Source organism: Hoplias malabaricus, chromosome 4, assembly GCF_029633855.1.
Source record: "Hoplias malabaricus isolate fHopMal1 chromosome 4, fHopMal1.hap1, whole genome shotgun sequence".
Taxonomy (NCBI): Eukaryota; Metazoa; Chordata; class Actinopteri; order Characiformes; family Erythrinidae; genus Hoplias; species Hoplias malabaricus.
Window position 1 is genome coordinate 3,771,188 of NC_089803.1, and position 20,826 is coordinate 3,792,013.

The window sequence follows — 20,826 nt, forward strand, 5'->3', positions numbered from 1 at the left end:
TTTAACTATTAATTATAACATTATTTATATATTTAAAATATCATATTTTATTTTTCTTTAATTGTTCGTATTTACTGTGTTTTAATTTCTAGTTCATTACAGGCTAATTTGTTGCTGTTTTTTAGATTTATAAAATAATTACATATTTACTTTTATTAAACTGTGTTCATTCATAAATTAACAATCACGTTTTGCTAATTTTGCTGCAAATATTAAAATTATTGAATAAAAAACAAATACAAAACAACAAAGTATATATATCAGAAAGACATTACCTGAGATGAGGTCTCCAGGTCATTTTATTATTGTGGTTGTTGTTAATGTTTTTTGATGTTCATATTGTTATTAGTTATTAGTTTATTGTGTTGACCACCATGGGCACTTTGTCTGAGATGGTGCTGAGTCTGAGTTCTGAAAAACCCGGCTCTTTTCCACAGCAGCGTTTTCGCAGGAACATGAACAGGGCTGCTCCTGGAATAGCGAGGCAGGGAATTCCGGCCAGGATGAAGATGATCCCGCTGATCCAGTCGGGATATGTCAGCTCAGCCAGAGTCGGGAAAACAGGCTGCAGTGGAATAAAGAGAGCAGGGATATTTTCTAGAGTTTATACAGCATTTAGCACCAACCTGTGACCAACTGAGTAAGAGGAACTCTACAGAACATGTTCATTTAACCCCTGCTTACCGACTGCGGGTCCCACACGATGTAAGTCAGCTTCTTGCTGATGGTGGTGACGAAGTAGAAGACGAGGATGACCAGCAGGATCAGAGGACTTAGGAATCTCCAGGTCACCTGCCAGAAAATATTGGGTTTGTGACCTACCATGAACTTCAGGTCCTCGTTAAATCTGTCAGGAGAGAGTCCAGAATATTATCAGTGTCATCCTTTCGATCAGGTTCCTAATAGACATGGGGCTTACACTACACTGGACTTTTTTAGAGAAGCTCCCTGGGGCTAGGCACATCTCACTCATAGGTGTCCATTATGTATCCCAAGGGTAATAAGTGTCACTGTCTCTCTACCACCCTGAGCGCCCCTGTGCACCGCCCCCTAACATTTGCCAGAAATCACTTTCCAGATCTGTGTTGAATTTAAAAAACACCTACCTGTCAATACCGTAGACATACACCACAGCCACCATCTCACAGAATGCGATAACCAGCAGTGGGATAGAAGCAGCAAATGCATCAAACAGAGCCAGCCAGTAGTTTCCAGATGACTGGGCAAATATGAGTGCGATGATGCAGGACACAAGGCAGGTCAGACCTACAGACCAAACAAATCAGCGTCTCGTCTTCCAACCAGATGTTAGTCTTAGAGTCATAGTTATTGTTCTTTTTAATGTAAACATGTCAAACAGGGATGGTACCAGAGTCAGAGTCTTTTGCAGCTTAACATTTTTAAAACTTGAATTTCAGAGTCAGACACTTGATGGACTTGCATTTCAACTGAGACTCAAGCTAAAAATGAGGCACATTCTCAGCTGAAAACTTGAGAGGTGATTCAGACTTGCAACCAAAAAGCTCAAGACTACATTGACATCCACACCCCAGAACCTGGAATGTTGTACTGTTAAGGCCATGTTGGACCATCCAAAAAAAAAAAAAGATTATTTGTCTGGTGTTGGGTAACATGGACAAGTATTGAACATATATCCCAGGGACTGAAGACTCAATTTTGACTGTGACACCAAAAACTCAACTCTGCCTCATCATGAATCACTTTTGGTTTGGACTGCTTCCCTGTGTCATGAACTTACCTGTAAAAATTTCCTTCGGCCAAGTCTTGGGCAGAATGTTGAGGTCTTGCAGAGGCACCACACAGCCCTCAATGTTACCGAACATGGTGGACAGTCCCAGACAGAAGAGCATGACGAAGAACAGCACTGACCACAGAGGAGAGATGGGCATCTTGGTGATCGCCTCGGTGAAGACGATGAAGGCCAGGCCAGTTCCCTCCACTCCCTGAAGTTAAAAAAAGAAAAGGTACTTTGTTTTGAGTTGGGTATCACCAAGAGGAACCACAGATCTGCTCTATCCACCTACACGCTTAACCCAACTATAAACAGGAAATCATCAAAAATATACTTGCAGCTGGATTTGATAGAAAAAGTACATGAATTTGCATGCTTTTATTTGAAATTGTAACAATATGTTACTTCTGAATGTTTAATTGTAGAGGTTGAGGGAGGAGAAGGCTGTCCCTTCACCCACAGCTTCCAAAAAAAGAGCAATTGTACCTTATTTTTTATGATTAATAAAACAACAATGTAGGCCTCCCAGAAACGTCCCTGGGACCTGGAATGGGTCTAAACATTGTAGATATTCCTTATGAGCTCATGAAACAAATTTTAGTAATATGTAGACTATACTGGGAACTCCCAGAAACTCTGTGAGGCCAGTGTGTGTGGGAGAGAATGTGTGTGAGAGCTCTGGTTATGGGCAGTACCTCACTGAGGAATGTATTCAAGTCGCAGTGTGTGAGGTTCAGGCTGTGGATGACTCCTGGTGAGGAGCTGTTCAGGAGGTTGAGGGCTTCTGTGTAGTTGCTCTCAGTGATGTTTCCCTCTGGAAGCTCAAATGTGTTCAGGAGGGTGAGGATGTTCCTGTTGAGATGGAGAAAGTGTGACTGGACCTGACATAGCGGTAGCACTTTACAAATCAGTGAAACACAGTGCATTTCCTGTTGATCTGTGGTTATCAGAACCTGGATAGTCTTCTAGTCTTCAGCATAGAATTCCCCATGTGTGGATCAGACACAGCAGTGCTGCTGGAGATTTTAAACCCCTCAGTGTCTGGACTGAGAACAGTCCACCGACCAAAAACATCCAGCCGACAGCGTCCTGTGTCACTGATGAAGGACTAGAGGACGAGAGGACACACACTGTGCAGCGACAGATGAGCTACTGTCTCTGACTCTACATCTACAAGGTGGACCAACGAGGGACGAGTGTCTCACAGAGTGGACAGAGAGTGGACACAGGGTTTAAAAACTCCAGCAGCACTGCTGTGTCTGATCCACAATGATCCACCAAACAAATCATACCTGCTCTGTGGTGGTCTTGACCATTGAAGACAAGGGGGGAAAGAAAGGGGGCTAACAAAGTATGCAGAACTGCGTAGAGCTACAACTAAAGTGAAACAGATTTTACTGTGACAGTGCCCTGGATGTGATAAAGGTTCCCACACTCTGTGGTTTATTCAGTGACAAAAGATGTTGTGAGAGTTGTTCTGCTGGTACAAATGACTGACTGCACCTTTAAGGTGAAGGTTTACAAGTCTGAGGACCCACCTGTCCAAACAGTCGTCGTATTTCTCGGTGGCCCTGAAGCCAATGATAGAGTAGATGACCGTGGCCGAGTAGACAGAGGTCAGGCCGTTTATGATGGAGATTATAACAGCATCCTTTTCACAGTGGTTGCTGTGGACACAGTGGAAAATTACATCTGACCACACAACAACCTCCTGAGTTTCTGAATCTGGAGCTGGCAGCAAGTCATTAACTCACACACATGGCTATTTAAGTAATCCCTTCACTTACATAAATAAATTCTTATTACAATAAATGGATTTCGAGAAACGAATCAGAACTGGGTTGGGTTGCACTTACTGTACTGGGTTGTAACTGGAGAAGGAGATGAGTCCTCCAAAAGCCAGTGAGAAGGAGAACAACACCTGGGCACCTGCGTCTAGCCAGGTGCTCGGGTTCATCAGTTCATCCACCTAAACACACAGGTATAGCACAGGTAACTACACCTACACCTCCAACATCACTCCTCAACCCAGGGGCATTCATTCATCAGGAGTGTGCTCCTCTTCACTGCACTAACAGCCTCTACTCTTCTTGGAATGCTTAGAGAGGCTGGAACATTGCTGTGAGGATTAGGTGGCATTTTGCCTGCACATGAACATAAGGTTCTGGACCACAAACAACAATCCAACGTCCCTAACCATTTTGATAGCTCTTCCAATTTATACAAGTCTTGTCTGCTGCTCCACTTAATGTGTTACTGTAGAGATTATATATCTATTGTGGCTGAATCCTTACATTGGGAGTGAAGAGGAATATAATTCCACTGACGGAGCCTTTCAGAGTCAGCCCTCGGATCAGGAAGATGGTGAGGACCACATATGGAAGGGTGGAGGTGATATACACAGCCTAGAACATGGAGACACACTGTTAGCAATGTTACAAATATCCAACCAGCCCTTTCTAACCTTGTCCTAGTCAAAGTTAACAACTTCTATCTGCCTGGCCAGGTCAAACCTAACCTGTCTCCAACTGAGAGACCTAGTGAAACCTGAGAGACCTGATGGTCTCTAAGTCAAATTCAACCTTTCCCTGACTTGAAGGACCTGGTCAGATCCAGCTCCTCTGTACCTCACAGACTGGGTAAAAAAACAGGCCCTTCACCATCTGATAGACAAGACAAGCCTTTCTCAAGCGGGGTGCCATCAAATATACTCTACAAAAATGATCAGGAAAATGCAGAATCAGCTCCGAAATATATGAGATTAAATATGAAAATGTCCAGGACTAAAGTCAGAAGATTTCAAGAAATAAAATCTGAATTTTTTTTTCAGTTTAATGTCAGAATGTTTAGTGAAATAAAGTCACAATGTTCTAAAATATTGGGAATATTAGTATTTTCACTAGAGTATTGTTTTCACCGTAGAGCAGGTCTAGTTGTATTTGTTGTCAGAGGGATGCAGAGAGAACATGTTATAGGCCCTCCCTTCTTAATGGGGCCATTCAAATTCAGACCCTCCTTTCCAGTTAGACATGATCAACACTGGCTCATCTCTACTTGATTCACAAGGTGAAAACGGACACCTCTGTACTAGATGGATTATAACTGTACCAAGCCATATTGACTGGAAGAATCTGGACAAAACCAGCCCGTCCTGACCTTACCTTATTGACCTTGTCAAAACAATTCAGTCTCAGCCTGGAAATGGTGTCTCCTGAGTTGAAAGGCCTGGTCATAACCAACCCCACCTCACCTGATGGATTTGGTCAAGACCAGCTCCTTCTACCTTACTGACTGGGTCAAAACTTGCCCCTCCTACTTGACAGACTTGCCCAAAACAAGCCTTCCCTACCTCATAGACTCGGTCAATATCAGATAAAGCAAACTCAAGCCAGCAATTACCTCCATAATGGACCCATTCCAAACTAATCCCACCACATAGCCTGATGGACCCTATCAAAACCAACCCCTCCTGACCTGTTAAACAAACACACTAAGCTGGCTAGGCAGGAAACACTGGCTCATAAGTCACACCCCGGTCCTGGCTGGTTTCAGACCTGCAGCAATGCATGAGAATGGAGGACAGTATTAAGACTTACCTTCCCTGTGGATTCAATGCCCCTGATGCAGCAGACCCAGAGAACAATCCAAGCTGCGATCAGACTCAAGACCATCCACCACTGCAGCCCTCCAGAGTCCTCGATTGAGTCTGAGATGTTTAAAGTCTCTCTGTACCAGAAATAATCCACAGGTGAACTCCGAGCACACTCTGACACCAGACCTGTAGAAGATTACAAGCTACTCATCCCACCGTACATTATTTTTATAGCACACTTTAACCATAAATTGCAGGATGTAGAGGGATACGTTCAAACATAGTTACCTGTCCTGTTCTCATTTATTGGACACTGGCTCCAAGGCAGCGGGTCCTGGAAGGAGTTGAAGAAGTACCACAGAACCCACGCCATGATGGTGTTGTAGTACATTCCCACCACAAAGGAGCACAGCATGGATGCTATACCTGAGAACCCAGAGGGAGGACATCACGTTATCATTCAAATAGGTTTTACAGCCAGGCACCGGATCAAGCTGCAAGATGTGAGGGGGAACTGATTTTGATCCTTTGATCCAGTCAGTGTGTGGCTGTGTAGAACCAACAGAAGGGAGAAAGGGGATGCATGCTGAAATGATTAGCGCTGATGGAGTGTGTTTAGGTGTGTGTGTTTCCGAGTGTGGTTAGGAATGTGTTGTGAAATGTTTTCTGACCGACTCCAGTGAGGTAAGGACTGATGGATCTCCAGACTCCTATGCTCCCATTCCTCAGTCTCTGACCGATAGCAAACTCCAGATGGAGCAGAGGGATCCCTTCCAGAACCAGCAGCAGCAGGAACGGGATCATAAACGCTCCTGGGAAGAACGTGAGAACAACAGAGGGATAACATATGGATGGTGTGGGATTATGACCAGGAAAACATGGAAGAAACCTAAGAATAACGCTGAAAACACAAGGGAATATAATTTTTGGACTTTATTTCCCGAGAAGAAATAAGGTGCATGACATCAGTCACTTTTTTCCAGTTATTAATCATTCACAAAAGATTATGTCTCTTTGAAATGCAGAGTCCTTGAATCTCTGAAATGTCTATTTAACCCATAAACCCAAATGATGCACCTTAGCAGGGCTCACCCAGGGTTGATCATGGGCTAGCTGGGTTCAGGATGGGCTCAGGTGGGGCTGGTACATGAGCTGTCATTGGGACCCAAGTGGGCAGACTATATCCAATTAATGGGCAGCACAGTAACTCTGTATATATATATATATATAGCTCAGATATCTGTAATTATATATGTACAGCTCAGATGGACCCTAATTTAAACCCACCCATTCCCTTCACTGACCCCAAAAGGCACCCTTAGGTGGGGCCAACATTTTACCCGCAGGCTGCCTCCCACATGACTCTGCTCCTTGGGTATATCCACAAATTTCTGCTATACTGCTATAAAGAGACCTTAAGTGAAATAAATTTGGAATTCACAGAATTTACCCAAGAATTGAACAGAATCCAAGAGGTGGTAGAGTTAACCCAGACTTTGTCTGTGGCACAGTTATTTAGAGCAGGATTAAAGTGCTAATAAAATAATAAAGATGATTAAAGGGCTGATACCTCCTCCGTGGCTCTGGCAGAGGTAGGGGAACCTCCAGACGTTACCGAGTCCCACACAGAAGCCCACACAGGTCAGCATGTACTGGGCTTTGTTGTCCCACTGCGGTCTATCTCCAGACTGGAGCTCCTCCATCTTATCTAGCTCGTCATGGGATGGAATTCGTTGATCCAGCCCGGGGTTCGGCAGCTTCAGCTTCATCCTGAGGGTCCTATGGGTTCCTGCTGTTATGGAGCTGGCAGACTCTTATGGTCCTCAGAGTCTCTAGGGCCTTGCTGTGACCAGACAGAGTCCTCACTATGATGGGGCCAACAGTCTGATGTGCCACAGGTCCCGAAGGTCCTTAACTGTTATGGTGCTGACAGGGTCCTGAGGGTCTTGGGTGTCCCAAAGATCTATGTTGTGATGGAGCTGATGGACTGGCACAAATTTCTGCTGAGGGTTGAGTTGAATGTCTTAGCTGTTTTTTAGCTCAGAGACTGAAGCAGAAGTGCTGCTATGGGTCCTGCAGGTCCTTAAGTTACTGTGGGTGTTAGCTGTTATGCATCTGAGAATCTGAGGTGAAGTGATGTTGAAGACCCTTAGAGTCCCAAGAGTCCTGTGAATCCTGAGTGCCCTAAACTCCTTGAGGGTCCTTAGAGTTCTGCAGGTCTTAGCTGTGACACAGCTGTGGACTGAGGAGAAGTGCTGCTGAGACAGAACTGTACACTGTGCTGTAAAAGAGCTGGGGTTCCTCATTAATACTGCCCTTCAACCCTAGGGCCACGTTATCAGCAGATCTACTCCTGTCTGCTCAGCAAGAACAAAACAAGCAGCACCTTTACTGTCGTTAATACGTAATGCCCTGCATGCCTGGATTATCTCCAGCTGCAGGTTGCGGTTCAGCCTTGACTCTGCTTTAGAGGGCTTTTATTATCTTCAGAACGATGAGCTGTACTCGGGAAGGAAGCAGTCTTTAGTTTTACGAGCTCTCAGAAAACTCTCTCTGTGGTGGTATTCTTAAAGGAACATAACGTTTAACTTTAATTAGGGAACATAATTGTACCTTAATTTATTATAATTATAGATTTAAAAACTGTGTTAATTTCATATGCCCTGTTTAATCTCCTGGACTTTTATACTGTTCTGTTATTTTACACAGTTTTATTATGAAAGATTTCAGATATTAGAATTAGAATCACTTTACTGGCCACTGCGCTTGCACACAGAGGAATTGGTTCTCTGCATTTAATCCAATAATGTACCTCTACCGTAACATTTATTCTGAGTGTGTGGTAGAAAAATATATAAAGGTTTTGAGCTTCTTTGGGCTCCTTTCATGCTCCAGTTCTCCTGTTCTACTACGTCCCACCGCAGTTCTACTGGGAAGGCCACCGAAGAACCCATCGGCACATCCATGGACAGTTTTTGATGACTCCCGCTGTATGACGTGGATCATTTTCATTTGGAAGATGCCATTAGAATGTGGTGGACAGTGGCCAAGAAGGCATGCACAAAGTCAGCAACAATTCCCAGACAGGCCTTAGCATTTGAGCAATGATTGATTGGTATTAACTGCCCAAAGCATAACAAGAAACCACTCCCCACAGCATTATACCAGCTCCACCCACCTGGACTGTCCATACAAGGCAGATTTGAGTCCATGGATTCATTCTGTTGGTGCCAAGTTCTGACCCTCCTATAAACAATGTGGCCTCTCTCAAAATTGCTCAGATCCCTATGGCCCCTCATTTTTCAGCTTCCTGCATCAACTCCAAGACCTGACCCTTCATTGCCAGAACGGTTATATTATTTATTGACAGGCAGCATTGTAACTAGAGCTCTGTCTAGAGAGCTGCCTAAGTAGGCATTGACTTATGTGTTTAATTTGGCAGCATTTTAACCAACGTCATGGGGACAGGCAGGTTATTGTGACACTATAATCACAGAGAGATTGCATCATGGCTTGTTCTCACCCACTCTGCTCAGCTACCTCAGCTGCAGGTGTCACCTCAGCACGTCAGGACTATGGATTATGCTCTTCCCTTTTATATCCCTATTTCATTTTTTTTTTGTTCTGGAAGAAGAGTGAAATAGACGGGAGTTGTGCTTGAATTGCATCATGGGACGACTAAGGTATCCTAGTAGACAGCATATTTAATGTGTCTAAGAGTAGGGAGCAAACTATGACATAAAATGTCATACACCTAGCACTGGTTTTAATGTTTTGGCTGGTCATCATATATTCATATGCCATGTTTTCACTCTTCTGGGCTGCCTGAACTCCACAGTTCCCTCAAGACAATGTCTCAGTCTTGCTCTAGTTTTTTCCCGGCTAGGCCCCTTAGCAAGTACTCGCACCTGCGGTTACTCTAAGACCCACTGACCCTTATAGAGTCCAGCGTGGGTACATCACTGCAGTACACACTGCCCTCTGAGTTTTGTGGTTCTCTGTGGTTGACTCTTAGTTTGCTGGTGATCTGTGTTCTCCTGCCTCTTTGCCTCTGATGAAATGTGGGCCTGGATGTGAGTGGAAATGTGAGTGGGTGTGGTCTGTTCAAATGGGGCACACAGGCCAGACCAGCACTAAAACCACTCAACCATCTGTGTGTGTGTTTTATTTTTAAATCATTATGCTACTGAAAACAACTCAGAGGTATATATCACATCACAAGTTTATTAAAACATACATAATTTGGACCAAAACCACAGGTACAAACAAATAAATATTACTCACATTATTTGCATTGTTACATTTAAGTTTATTAATTAATTGGTTAAATATACCATTTAATATTTATTAAGGTTATAAAGCCTGATATGGAGGTCATTGCTAAGAAGAAAATAATATATACTATGCTGTATTCACACACTCACCCAGTCACTTATACCATAGTGTTTTTAACAGATGTTATTGGAGACAAACAACAATTAGAAAAAACACTGACTAAAATAAAGTAAATAAATAAAAGTAATTAAATGTTTAAGTGTGTTTATTATTGTTTATAATAAGTGCATTTCACAAGATGTAATTTTAAACTGCTCAGTCTCCCATAAATGAACCAGATTACGCTCCATGCCACTAGGGGTCAGTGTTACATCTGCTTCATAACATGAAAATGATGCCAAATTCTTTGTCTAAAGTCAATATATTCTGGGTTGAACTCTCTTGGTTCTTTCCAGTTCTTTTTGGCTCCTCTGTTTAATCCTGTAGTATTTCTAGCTGAACTGAAACAGTGCTCAGTGGCTCTCCTTGTGAAGAGCCTGGTTCACCACAACGCTTCTTTATGAACCTGTATAAAGCGATTAGAGGAATGAAGAGAATGGGAACTCCAGAGAGGATGAAGATGATGAAGTAGATCCACTGTGGGTATGACCGTGTCTCCAGGTTGGGGAAGGTCTCCTGGGAGAGGAGAGGGCAGTGTGAGACAGGTGTGTGTAAATGTTATTACAGATAAATAGCCAAACTTAGCAGGTTAAAAAATGAACCGGAAAGCATTCCCAGCTTTTAAATAAGGACTGTAAAATTACAGAGTGTAATGTACCTTTAGGGAACATAACTGGACTTTAACACCACTGCCGTTTGGACTTTAATTGCACAATAATGTACTTTTACAGAATCCTTTTTGCTGAAAGTGTTTCATTCCTCATATTGAAATACTTAATATCAATAAGTTGTAATTATTTTTTAACTGTTTATTTTTTACTGTGAATCTTTAAATAGATAACAACCAAAGGGCAACAGAAACCATCTACAAACTTAACATCTCCACCAACCGAGGCTGGATTCCAAGCGATGTAGGTGAGCTCTTTGGTTGCCGTGGAGATGAGGTAGAAGATGAAGATAACGAGGACGATGAGAGGACTGATGACCCTCCACGTAGCCTGCCAGAAGAAGTTGGGCTTGTGTCCGATCATGAACTCGATATCTTTATTGAACCTGGAACACGAGCAAAACAAAGCTGTTAATGATAAAGGCCAGTCTATTAAAGGAGCAATAATTTATCTTTACCGTCATAATATATCCACATTGTCCTGTTTATGAATGGACCAGGTTATGCTCTGTAGACTTGGGTCCCCCACATGGTAGCAGCCATGTTTAAATCAGGTTTATTTGTTTTCATTTTAATGGTGTTTATATAAATTATTTATTGGTCTGTATTCTTGTAGAATTTTTTTTCATTACTTTACAAGGTTAGCAGCGACTCGCTCCTTTACCTATGGAGTGTGGGGGGAAATCGAAGACCCCAGAGGAAACCCACACAGACACAGGGAGAACACAACACACTCCTCACAGACAGAGACCGAAAGCCTCTAATCACCTGTCTATCCCATAGACGTAGGACACAGCCATCATCTCACAGAAAGCGATGATGAGTAGAGGGATGGACCCGGCGAAACTGTCGAAGAGAGCAAGCCAGTACTCCCCCGAGCGCTGTGTGAAAATCAGAGCAATGGCGAGGGAGGCAAGACACACGATCCCTGAAGTAAAGACAGATCCAAAGACATGTGTTATAGGGGACAACACTCAGGTCGGAATACCTGACTCTTCTGGCCAGCAGTTGGGGAAAATACTGAGATGTAATTGACCCGGGGTGCTGTACTAGTTAAGGCCTGTTTGGTCCAGATATTGGGGAAGATGCTGAGTTCCTGTGGGTTGTGTATTACTTACCTGTTAAAGCCTCTTTAGGCCAGCTCTTGGGGAAGATGTTGAGGTCCTGAAGTGGAACCACCACCCCCTCCACACTTCCGAACATGGTGGACAGTCCCAGACAGAAGAGCATGATGAAGAATAGCACTGACCACAGAGGAGAGATGGGCATCTTGGTGATTGCCTCAGTGAAGACGATGAAGGCCAGGCCAGTTCCCTCCACTCCCTGAATAGAGAACCGCAGCATGAATACTCTTACTCTAGCTGTCTTTACTTCTCTGAATCACTCTTGGGAATGCCCTCAGTTGCTTAGAGCCTAGTGCAGATACCTAAGTTTTTTAATGCTGTGCCTGGTGTGGACAACTGTGTCCAACTGGGACAATTCAGTTCTACAAATATGTGCCTTGGATGAAACGTTATGTTTGTGAATTTTGTGTCAAATCTGGACTGTGTCTTATACTTTTTAGTCTGGCCATGTCATTTCAAGAGTTCCCTCCCTGTACTGGACAATGCAGTTTGAGACACCTGTGTGTAGTCTGGACCATGGGTTTCATGAGATCCTGCTCCAGTCATGGATGGTTAAGTTTAAAAACCCTCTATTTGTTATGAATTTTTAAGTTTGAAAACACATTTCCTAGGTTCTGACCTGGCTGAGGAGAACCTGCATGTCACAGGTCTTGATGTCCGGTTTCTGGATCAGTTCTGTTTATGTTCTAAGTGTTGTAGTGGGTTCTGACCTGACTGAGGAGAACCTGCATGTCACAGCTCTTCAGGTCCAGTTTCTGGATGATTTCTGGTGAAGAGCTGTTGAGACTCTTGAAGATTTCCTCGTAGTTGCTCTCAGTGATGTTACCCTCTGGAAGATCAAATGCGTTTAGGAGGGTGAGGATGTTCCTGTTCCAAAAAGAGGTTTGGTTACCATTCAGATTGACATCATAGGTCCAACAGTTTATATAGAGCACTTTTAACATGCGATTTCAAAGTGGAAACATTCCCACTTGTGGACACAGTCATAACAAGTGTCCATCAGTGTCTGGGTTGTGGAGCAGTGGAACAGTGTAACCTTGATTGAACTTTACAATACAGGATTACAAATAGACTCCACTGACTCTGAAGGTATTGGACATCACCTTCCCATAAGAAAACATACCTCCAGTCTTGTTGATGAATACGTAACCACAACTCTCCAGTATGAATCCATACCCACCATCCTCCAGCATGTATACAAGCTCAGTGGTCTCCAGCGTGAATACCTACCCTCCGAGGCACTCGTCGAACCTTTCTGTTGCCCTGAAGCCAATGATGGAGTAGATGACGATGGCCGCATAGACAGAAGTGAGGCCGTTGATGATGGAGATGATGACTGCATCCTGTTCGCAGTTATTACTGAAAAACACCACAGATCAATCATTATCACTTTCTTATTTCTGGTTATAGACTGACATCTGGTTCCATATCTTTTTACTGTGAAGCTGGACATACTGGATGGGGTTGTAGCTGGAGAATGCAATGAGTCCTCCAAAAGCCAGAGAGAAGGAGTAGAACACCTGAGCACCAGCGTCCAGCCAGGTAGATGGGTTCAACAACTCATTTAACTATGGGAGAACAACCAGTAATCAAGGACATATATTTACATATTTGTACATCCCAGTTTCTGGAAAAGTGGAACATTGTGTAAACAGCAGCAAAAACAGTTTAATATCTGTGTGGTGTCTCAAGTTTTATTTAATGACTGAAGTTTAAGAACAGATTTCCAAGGATGTCCCTGAACTACTGGACTGTACGTTTTAAATATAAACACATTAGGAAACACCTGCAACTTCCCCCCAAAAAAGTCAGGATGGAGGTAAGATTCCCACTGAACTCCATCACTTTTCCTTTACTGACAATGTTTAAGCATTTGGGATCTGACAAGACTCAATACTGTCTAAGGCTTAGTGACAAAGTAACCACCTGGGATAACATAGCAACTCCTTTCAAATATATTAGCAACCACCTGGGGTATCTGTGCTAAATGAATGACAAATTTTCTGGATAAAATTATTTTGAAACAAACAAAATCAGTGCAGAATTAAGGTGAATGAACTAGATTTATATTGTTTTCAGGTTTTTCTTTTTTGTTTTTGCAGCAACAACAGTTTTGCTGCGGAACTCACATCTGGAGTGAAGAGGAATTTAATCCCACTGACGGAACCTTTAAGAGTCAGCCCTCGGATCAGAAAGATGGTGAGAACTACATATGGAAGAGTGGAGGTGATGTACACCGCCTGGAAAGGGAACACAGTTAGTCTACACAAAAGAAGAAATAATCAATTCTGTTTAATTAAACAATGCTGCATTTCTTGGGAAATAACCATGAGCAACTCTTCATAATAAGGGTTAATGGTGGTTACAAGAGGATTGAAAATTATCTAATGGTTAAGTGTCAAAACACTGTCTAAAAACGTGTAATAATCTGTAAAATCCACTGATGCATAAAGTTATACTTCTGTTTAAAGATAAACAGGTTAAAACATGGGGTGTGGATTTTCTCACACATAAATCAAACAGAAAGAAACACAGATGATGATGTTTGTGAGGATATCTCTAAATATGTAAGATATTAATTCATCAGGACTTATTCATCAGGGCCACCTCCTGAGCAGAGTTTAACCTTGCACTGTGAAACTGATGTAAATGGCAGCTGGCAGTATCCAAAATACGTTCACTTTACATTCACTATACACAACCTCTTACTGCAGACAGGATCTAACTTTAGAGATACTGTGGTGCAGTCCATCTCAAACTTTGTCTCTGCCTTCATATCACATGTTTCTCAATGGATTACAAATAAATGTAGGCTCTTTTTAAATTAAAAGGTTTAATGGAGTGCACTGCATAAAGATGTCCACATTGTTTTAAACACTGTGCTCTTGTTTTGTGTTAAAGCTAAAACAAATACATTTAATACCGCCCCTAGAAGTAGATTCAATGTTGTTAGCCACTCTTTCTTAGTAGCATGTAGCATGTAGCCTAGTTTACCACCTTTGTCTATGAGTAGCTTGACTCTAGCTTAGTTCTTTTTAATCAGGAGGGGCTTGAAATGCTATTGCTTCTAAGTAACTTCCCAAAGTCTGATTTATGAACATGGTGTGAAGACATTGTTTTCCTTAAACAAGTAACAACAGCACTGGACCTTCCTTGTGGTGTGTGCATGAAATGAATCTCAAAGAGATTTCTCCAGAGTCCCAGAATCTGTTGAAGATAGTCCTGCCTCCACACATTGCCCTAAATCTGCCGTTCTCTGCTTGACTGTGGTTCTACTCCTCAACGTTCCTAGATGCTGCTTTTATTGACAACCTGAAGATGACTCTAGAGAACCCTTTTGCATCCTTTTCATGGAACAATGAAGCTGATTTTGCCTTGGTACTTTTTTGTTTACACACAGGTCAGAGCACAAGCCCCCTGCTGTGTTAATTTGTCTTTGATGAATGAGTTTGACAGTTTTGTGTGATTTCCATCCCCTGAATCGCACTCTCCTTTGTCCCCTGTGACTAAGCTGTGTTGAGGAATGTCTGCTTTTTTACACACCTTGCTTTTATGGCATGAAGCCTTTTCTCTTGGAAGATAAAGGATGTAAACCTAAAGTGTGACCATAAAACATAGACTTTGATCGCGAGCCCCATTTTGTTTACAACTCTGTTGCCATCAGAGAGGCTCTGGAGACAGGCCTTGCTATTATTCCTGAGGAGAGTTTTAATGGTTAAATATTTATGGTCTTACCTTTCCTGTGGTCTCAATACCTCTGATACAGCAGACCCAGAGGACCATCCAAGCCGCGATCAGACACAGCACCATGGGCCACTGCAGTCCTCCAGAGTCATCAATGGTAGTCGTGGTGTTAAGGGTCCCTCTGTACCAGAAATAGTCCACAGGAGAGCTCCGAGCGCACTCTGACACCAGACCTGTAGGGGGCAACAAAATAAGATTTGCCTCTGGGATGTGGAAATTAGCTTCAGTACCAGAACCAGGCCACAAACTCATCTTCATACTCCTCCTCAGTACCTGTCATGTTTTCATTTACAGGGCACTGGCTCCAGGGCAGAGGGTCTTGGAAGGAGTTGAAGAAGTACCAGAGAACCCAGGCGATGATGGTGTTGTAGTACATTCCCACCATGTAGGACACCAGCATGGACGCCACACCTGGAGAGGGAAGAGCCAATATGTGTGAACTCCAACTTTACCGTGAGGGCCCTCACAGAAGATTATCAAATAGTGGGCGGCATGGTGGTGTCGCAGTCACACAGCTCCAGGGATCTGGAGGTTGAGGGTTTGATTCCCGCTCCGGGTGACTGTCTGTGAGGAGTGTGGTGTGTTCTCTCTGTGTCTGCGTGGGTTTCCTCCGGGTGACTGTCTGTGAGGAGTGTGGTGTGTTCTCTCTGTGTCTGCGTGGGTTTCCTCCGGGTGACTGTCTGTGAGGAGTGTGGTGTGTTCTCTCTGTGTCTGCGTGGGTTTCCTCCGGGTGACTGTCTGTGAGGAGTGTGGTGTGTTCTCTCTGTGTCTGCGTGGGTTTCCTCCGGGTGACTGTCTGTGAGGAGTGTGGTGTGTTCTCTCTGTGTCTGCGTGAGTTTCCTCCGGGTGACTGTCTGTGAGGAGTGTGGTTTGTTCTCTCTGTGTCTGCGTGGGTTTCCTCCAGGTGACTGTCTGTGAGGAGTGTAGTGTGTTCTCCCCGTGTCTGCGTGGGTTTTCTCTGGGTGACTGTCTGTGAGGAGTGTGGTGTGTTCTCCCTGTGTCTGCGTGGGTTTTCTCCGGGTGACTGTCTGTGAGGAGTGTGGTGTGTTCTCCCTGTGTCTGCGTGGGTTTCCTCCGGGTGACTGTCTGTGAGGAGTGTGGTGTGTTCTCCCTGTGTCTGCGTGGGTTTTCTCCGGGTGACTGTCTGTGAGGAGTGTGGTGTGTTCTCCCCGTGTCTGCGTGGGTTTCCTCCGGGTGACTGTCTGTGAGGAGTGTGGTGTGTTCTCCCTGTGTCTGCGTGGGTTTCCTCCGGGTGACTGTCTGTGAGGAGTGTGGTATGTTCTTCCCGTGTCTGCGTGGGTTTCCTCCGGGTGACTGTCTGTGAGGAGTGTGGTATGTTCTCCCCGTGTCTGCGTGAGTTTCCTCCGGGTGACTGTCTGTGAGGAGTGTGGTGTGTTCTCCCTGTGTCTGCGTGGGTTTTCTCCGGGTGACTGTCTGTGAGGAGTGTGGTGTGTTCTCCCTGTGTCTGCGTGGGTTTCCTCCGGGTGACTGTCTGTGAGGAGTGTGGTGTGTTCTCTCTGTGTCTTCGTGGGTTTTCTCCGGGTGACTGTCTGTGAGGAGTGTGGTGTGTTCTCCCTGTGTCTGCGTGGGTTTTCTCCGGGTGACTGTCTGTGAGGAGTGTGGTGTGTTCTCCCCGTGTTTGCGTGGGTTTCCTCCGGGTGACTGTCTGTGAGGAGTGTGGTGTGTTCTCCCTGTGTCTGCGTGGGTTTCCTCCAGGTGACTGTTTGTGAGGAGTGTGGTGTGTTCTCTCTGTGTCTTCGTGGGTTTTCTCCGGGTGACTGTCTGTGAGGAGTGTGGTGTGTTCTCCCTGTGTCTGCGTGGGTTTTCTCCGGGTGACTGTCTGTGAGGAGTGTGGTGTGTTCTCCCCGTGTCTGCGTGGGTTTCCTCCGGGTGACTGTCTGTGAGGAGTGTGGTGTGTTCTCTCTGTGTCTGCGTGGGTTTCCTCCGGGTGACTGTCTGTGAGGAGTGTGGTGTGTTCTCTCTGTGTCTGCGTGGGTTTCCTGCGGGTGACTGTCTGTGAGGAGTGTGGTGTGTTCTCCCCGTGTCTGCGTGGGTTTCCTCCGGGTGACTGTCTGTGAGGAGTGTGGTGTGTTCTCCCTGTGTCTGCGTGGGTTTCCTCCAGGTGCTCCGGTTTCCTCCCACAGTCCAAAAACACACGTTGCAGGTGGATTGGTGACTCAAAAGTGTCTGTAGGTGTGAGTGTGTGAGTGAATGTGTGAGTGTGTGTTGCCCTGTGAAGGACTGGTGCCCCCCTCCAGGGTGTATTCCTGCCTTGCGCCCAATGATTCCAGGTAGACTCTGGACCCACCACGACCCTGAACTGGATAAGGGTAACAGATAATGAATGAATGAATTATCAAATAGTGTCATTTTAAAATTAACTGCATTTATGGAAGCTCAGGGATTCTGCATTTAAGCCATTTATGGCAGTGAACACAACACACACACACACACCCAAACACTCAAACACCCACACAAATCATATCATCAGGCAGCAACCTCAGCATCCAGGGAGCAGTTGTAGGTTGGGTGTCTTGCTCAAGGATACTTCAGCCATGGATTTTGAGGAAGGGAAAGAGCTGTTCCTTCACTAACACTGCCCCAATTTTTTCTTCCCATATCTTCCAGTCCCAAGCCCACTTCAGGAAACTTCAGTCCACAGCTGCCCCTGCATCTAGCAGGAAACTGTACACCCTCCCAGATTAATGCTGTGTTCTTCAAATCTAGGTCCAAAATCCATAGTTTCTAGGTTCTAGAGCCTGGGAAGAACTGAGGGATCCTGTCAAGGCCAACCAACCCTTGTCAAGTTGTTAGCAGCTATCCCTGTGCTCAGATCTTGTGTATGTGAAGTTAATTTAATTTAGGAATGAAGTAAAGACAGTGGGTACATTAACTCTTCCCACACTCCCCAGTGAAGTCAACTCTAATTCCCCCAGAGCGGAGTGGGAGGGCCATCCTACAACACCCAGAAAAGGAGGTAAGAAGGTCAACACGGCTTCTCTGGGACTCTTCCCCAGACATTCAAACTCACCCACTCCAGCTATGTAGGGGTTAATGGACGTCCAGACCCCAACGCTGCCTTTCCTCAGTCTCTGGCCGATGGCAAACTCCAGATGGAGCAGAGGGATCCCCTCCAGAACCAGAAGCAGCAGGAACGGGATCATAAACGCTCCTGAGGCACACAAGAACAGATATTTTGCTTTTAACTGTGGTCAGTGGGATCTATGATCTACGTTCAGAACACACACACACACACACACACACATACACAGCATCCCTCTTGTGACCAGTGCGCCATACGCTGAGCAGAAAGAAACGTCGTCTGGCTGAAAGAATACCCCCCAGCAGCAGGGAGCAGTGTTAGGGCCCTGTGCTGCTTCTAGAGGTGAGAATATGGATGAGAATCCAGTGGTGAAGGCAGAGGCTGCCCTGGTGTTAACTCTGTCCAGAAGGAGTAGTCGGAGTAGAGACAGACTGTGCTGAAGTAAGGGGCTTTATCGAGGGATAGGGATGCAGATGTATCACTAAATCTGATTGGATCGGTGTCTGAGCTGTCATCATGTAAGCCTGACTTAGGCCCACCCACTAGAATCCAATAGAATGAAATTGTGGGAAAAGACAGTGGGCTTTATAATGAGATTACAGTCCCCTGGACCCTGTCGGTCACCGCTCATCCTCCCTCTGAACACTTTGGGTCGGTACTGACCACTGCACACCTGGAACTCCCCACAGATCTGAATTCTGGAGACTAACCATAACTTTATAACCATCACAGTGTGGCCTTCAGATCTTACACCGACCATTTCTCCTGCTCCAATAATCAACTTCAAGAACGGACTGTTCACTCACTGCCGGATATACACCCCCTCCTTACAGGGGGCAGTATAACTTCACACAGCAGTGGTTTTAATCTTGTGGTGATCTGTATTTATAGTATAATAAAGTGTAGGTGTAATTATGGCGTTAGGTTTTATTAAAGCAGTGTTGGTGTTCTGATCAAAGGGACGAGTCTTATCTTCTTCAGCTGAGAGTGTGATCAGTTTTATCACATCGACTGACTAGTGATTAACCAGCGTTAATGAGTCAGTTCCTTAAATACTTTAAAGATAAACAGAGCAGTAAAACAGAGCAGTACATTTACACAACACCTGGAGAAACCGCTGCAGAAAGACCATGTGACTTTGAAACGGAATGACGTTAGCGTGATGTAGGGCTTTAGTCTGAGACTGAAATACATGCTAGTACAAGACCATCAGGGCCAAGACTATGTCCACATATGCCGTTTTTCCACTGCATGGAACCTACACGACTCTAATCGACTTGGCACAGCATTTTGCTTGTCTTCCTGAGAGCAAAGACCAGTGCACTGGAGTCTCGGCCTCTGAGATATTTCCCCTCAGAATGAGATGGTTTTAAAGGGTGAGATTAAAGGGTAGTGAAGGCAGAAGACAGCAGAGTTCTGTCCGTCTCTGTGACTCCCTCCATTAACGTGGTGAAGGAGGAAACGTAGTGAAAGAGGACAGTGAAAACCTCAGGATTCCTGTAAACACAGCACATCTCCCTCTCTCTCTCTCTCTCTCTCTCTCTCTCTCTCTCTCTCTCTCTCTCTCTATTGCTCTCTCTCTCTCTATTGCTCTCTCTCTCTCTCTCATTCTCTCTCTATTGCTCACTCTCTCTCTCTCATTCTCTCTCTCTCTCTCTTGCTCACTCTCTCTCTCTCTCATTCTCTCTCTCTCTCTCATTCTCTCTCTCTCTCTCTCTCATTCTCTCTCTCTCTCTCTCTCTCTCTCATTCTCTCTCTCTCTCTCTCTCTCTCTCTCTCTCTCTCTCTCTCTCTCTCTCTCTCTCGCTCACTCTCTCTTTCTGTCCACTCTTCAATAACCCTGACCGTCAGGGTCATGATTAACTGGACATATGTCCTTAATGATTCTGCAATGACCACATCACTGCAGTTAATACAACATTATGATTAACCCGTGCTGTTGTCATCAAAAACTGAGGACTCTGACCCTTTAAAACACTACAGGGCATCTGCACCCATCTTCCAAAATTCCCTCATACCGTCTCCCCAGTGCTGGTGAATGGAACCAGGCGTCTCCATGTCTTCTCCACACACTCAGTGTTTAATGTCCTCTCCACCTTCCCTTCATTTGGGAAATGCACAGCATGGACAAAAGTGTGTTGACAGAGCATTTCTTCTGGAATGAAGGGCCGGTAGGTGCTGAGAAAGACTGACTGTAACTTTAACGAAGTCTTGTCCTCACTTGAGTAAAGGGCTAATATAAGAGTAAAGTATGATTAAAGGGCTGTTACCTCCTCCGTGGCTCTGGCAGAGATAGGGGAACCTCCAGACGTTGCCGAGTCCCACGCAGAAGCCCACGCAGGTCAGCATGTACTGGGCTTTGTTGTCCCACTGTGGTCTATCTCCAGACTGGAGCTCCTCCATCTTCTCCAGCTCCGCGTAGGATGGGATTCGCTCGTCCAGCCCAGGGTTCGGCAGCTTCAGCTTCAT

General features: G+C 44.8%; 2 protein-coding genes across 2 annotated transcripts; both read right to left on the bottom strand.

The window, feature by feature from the left end:
• Window positions 1–352: 352 nt before the first annotated feature.
• Window positions 353–7,117, bottom strand: slc6a19a.1 (solute carrier family 6 member 19a, tandem duplicate 1). The gene is made up of 12 exons (XM_066667828.1): window positions 6,916–7,117; window positions 6,017–6,157; window positions 5,634–5,771; window positions 5,350–5,531; window positions 4,048–4,158; window positions 3,610–3,722; window positions 3,292–3,420; window positions 2,449–2,605; window positions 1,760–1,964; window positions 1,107–1,266; window positions 685–847; window positions 353–565 (listed from the first exon to the last, which is right to left on the bottom strand). The coding sequence occupies exons 1-12, from the start codon at window positions 7,112–7,114 to the stop codon at window positions 353–355; spliced, it is 1,911 nt and encodes a 636-aa protein (XP_066523925.1). The 5' UTR covers window positions 7,115–7,117.
• Window positions 7,118–10,055: 2,938 nt separating this feature from the next.
• On the bottom strand, window positions 10,056–20,826 carry slc6a19a.2 (solute carrier family 6 member 19a, tandem duplicate 2). Its single transcript, XM_066667750.1, has 12 exons — window positions 20,628–20,826; window positions 18,346–18,486; window positions 15,588–15,725; window positions 15,306–15,487; window positions 13,700–13,810; window positions 13,026–13,138; window positions 12,801–12,929; window positions 12,281–12,437; window positions 11,565–11,769; window positions 11,215–11,374; window positions 10,670–10,832; window positions 10,056–10,295 (listed from the first exon to the last, which is right to left on the bottom strand). The coding sequence occupies exons 1-12, from the start codon at window positions 20,824–20,826 to the stop codon at window positions 10,095–10,097; spliced, it is 1,899 nt and encodes a 632-aa protein (XP_066523847.1). The 3' UTR covers window positions 10,056–10,094.

Excerpts from the sequence above, each read along its gene's own strand:
- slc6a19a.1 (XM_066667828.1), bottom strand. The coding sequence starts at position 7,114 with ATGAAGCTGAAGCTGCCGAACCCCGGGCTGGATCAACGAATTCCATCC. Across the intron at positions 3,421-3,609 it reads TCCAGTTACAACCCAGTACA|CAACCACTGTGAAAAGGATG; the intron begins GTAAGTGCAACC and ends CTGTGTCCACAG. Across the intron at positions 1,267-1,759 it reads GCCGAAGGAAATTTTTACAG|GTCTGACCTGCCTTGTGTCC; the intron begins GTAAGTTCATGA and ends TTTGGTCTGTAG.
- slc6a19a.2 (XM_066667750.1), bottom strand. The coding sequence starts at position 20,826 with ATGAAGCTGAAGCTGCCGAACCCTGGGCTGGACGAGCGAATCCCATCC. Across the intron at positions 13,811-15,305 it reads GTATTGAGACCACAGGAAAG|GCGGTGTACATCACCTCCAC; the intron begins GTAAGACCATAA and ends TTCCCTTTCCAG. Across the intron at positions 11,770-12,280 it reads TGCAGGTTCTCCTCAGTCAG|GGAGTGGAGGGAACTGGCCT; the intron begins GTCAGAACCCAC and ends TTCTCTATTCAG.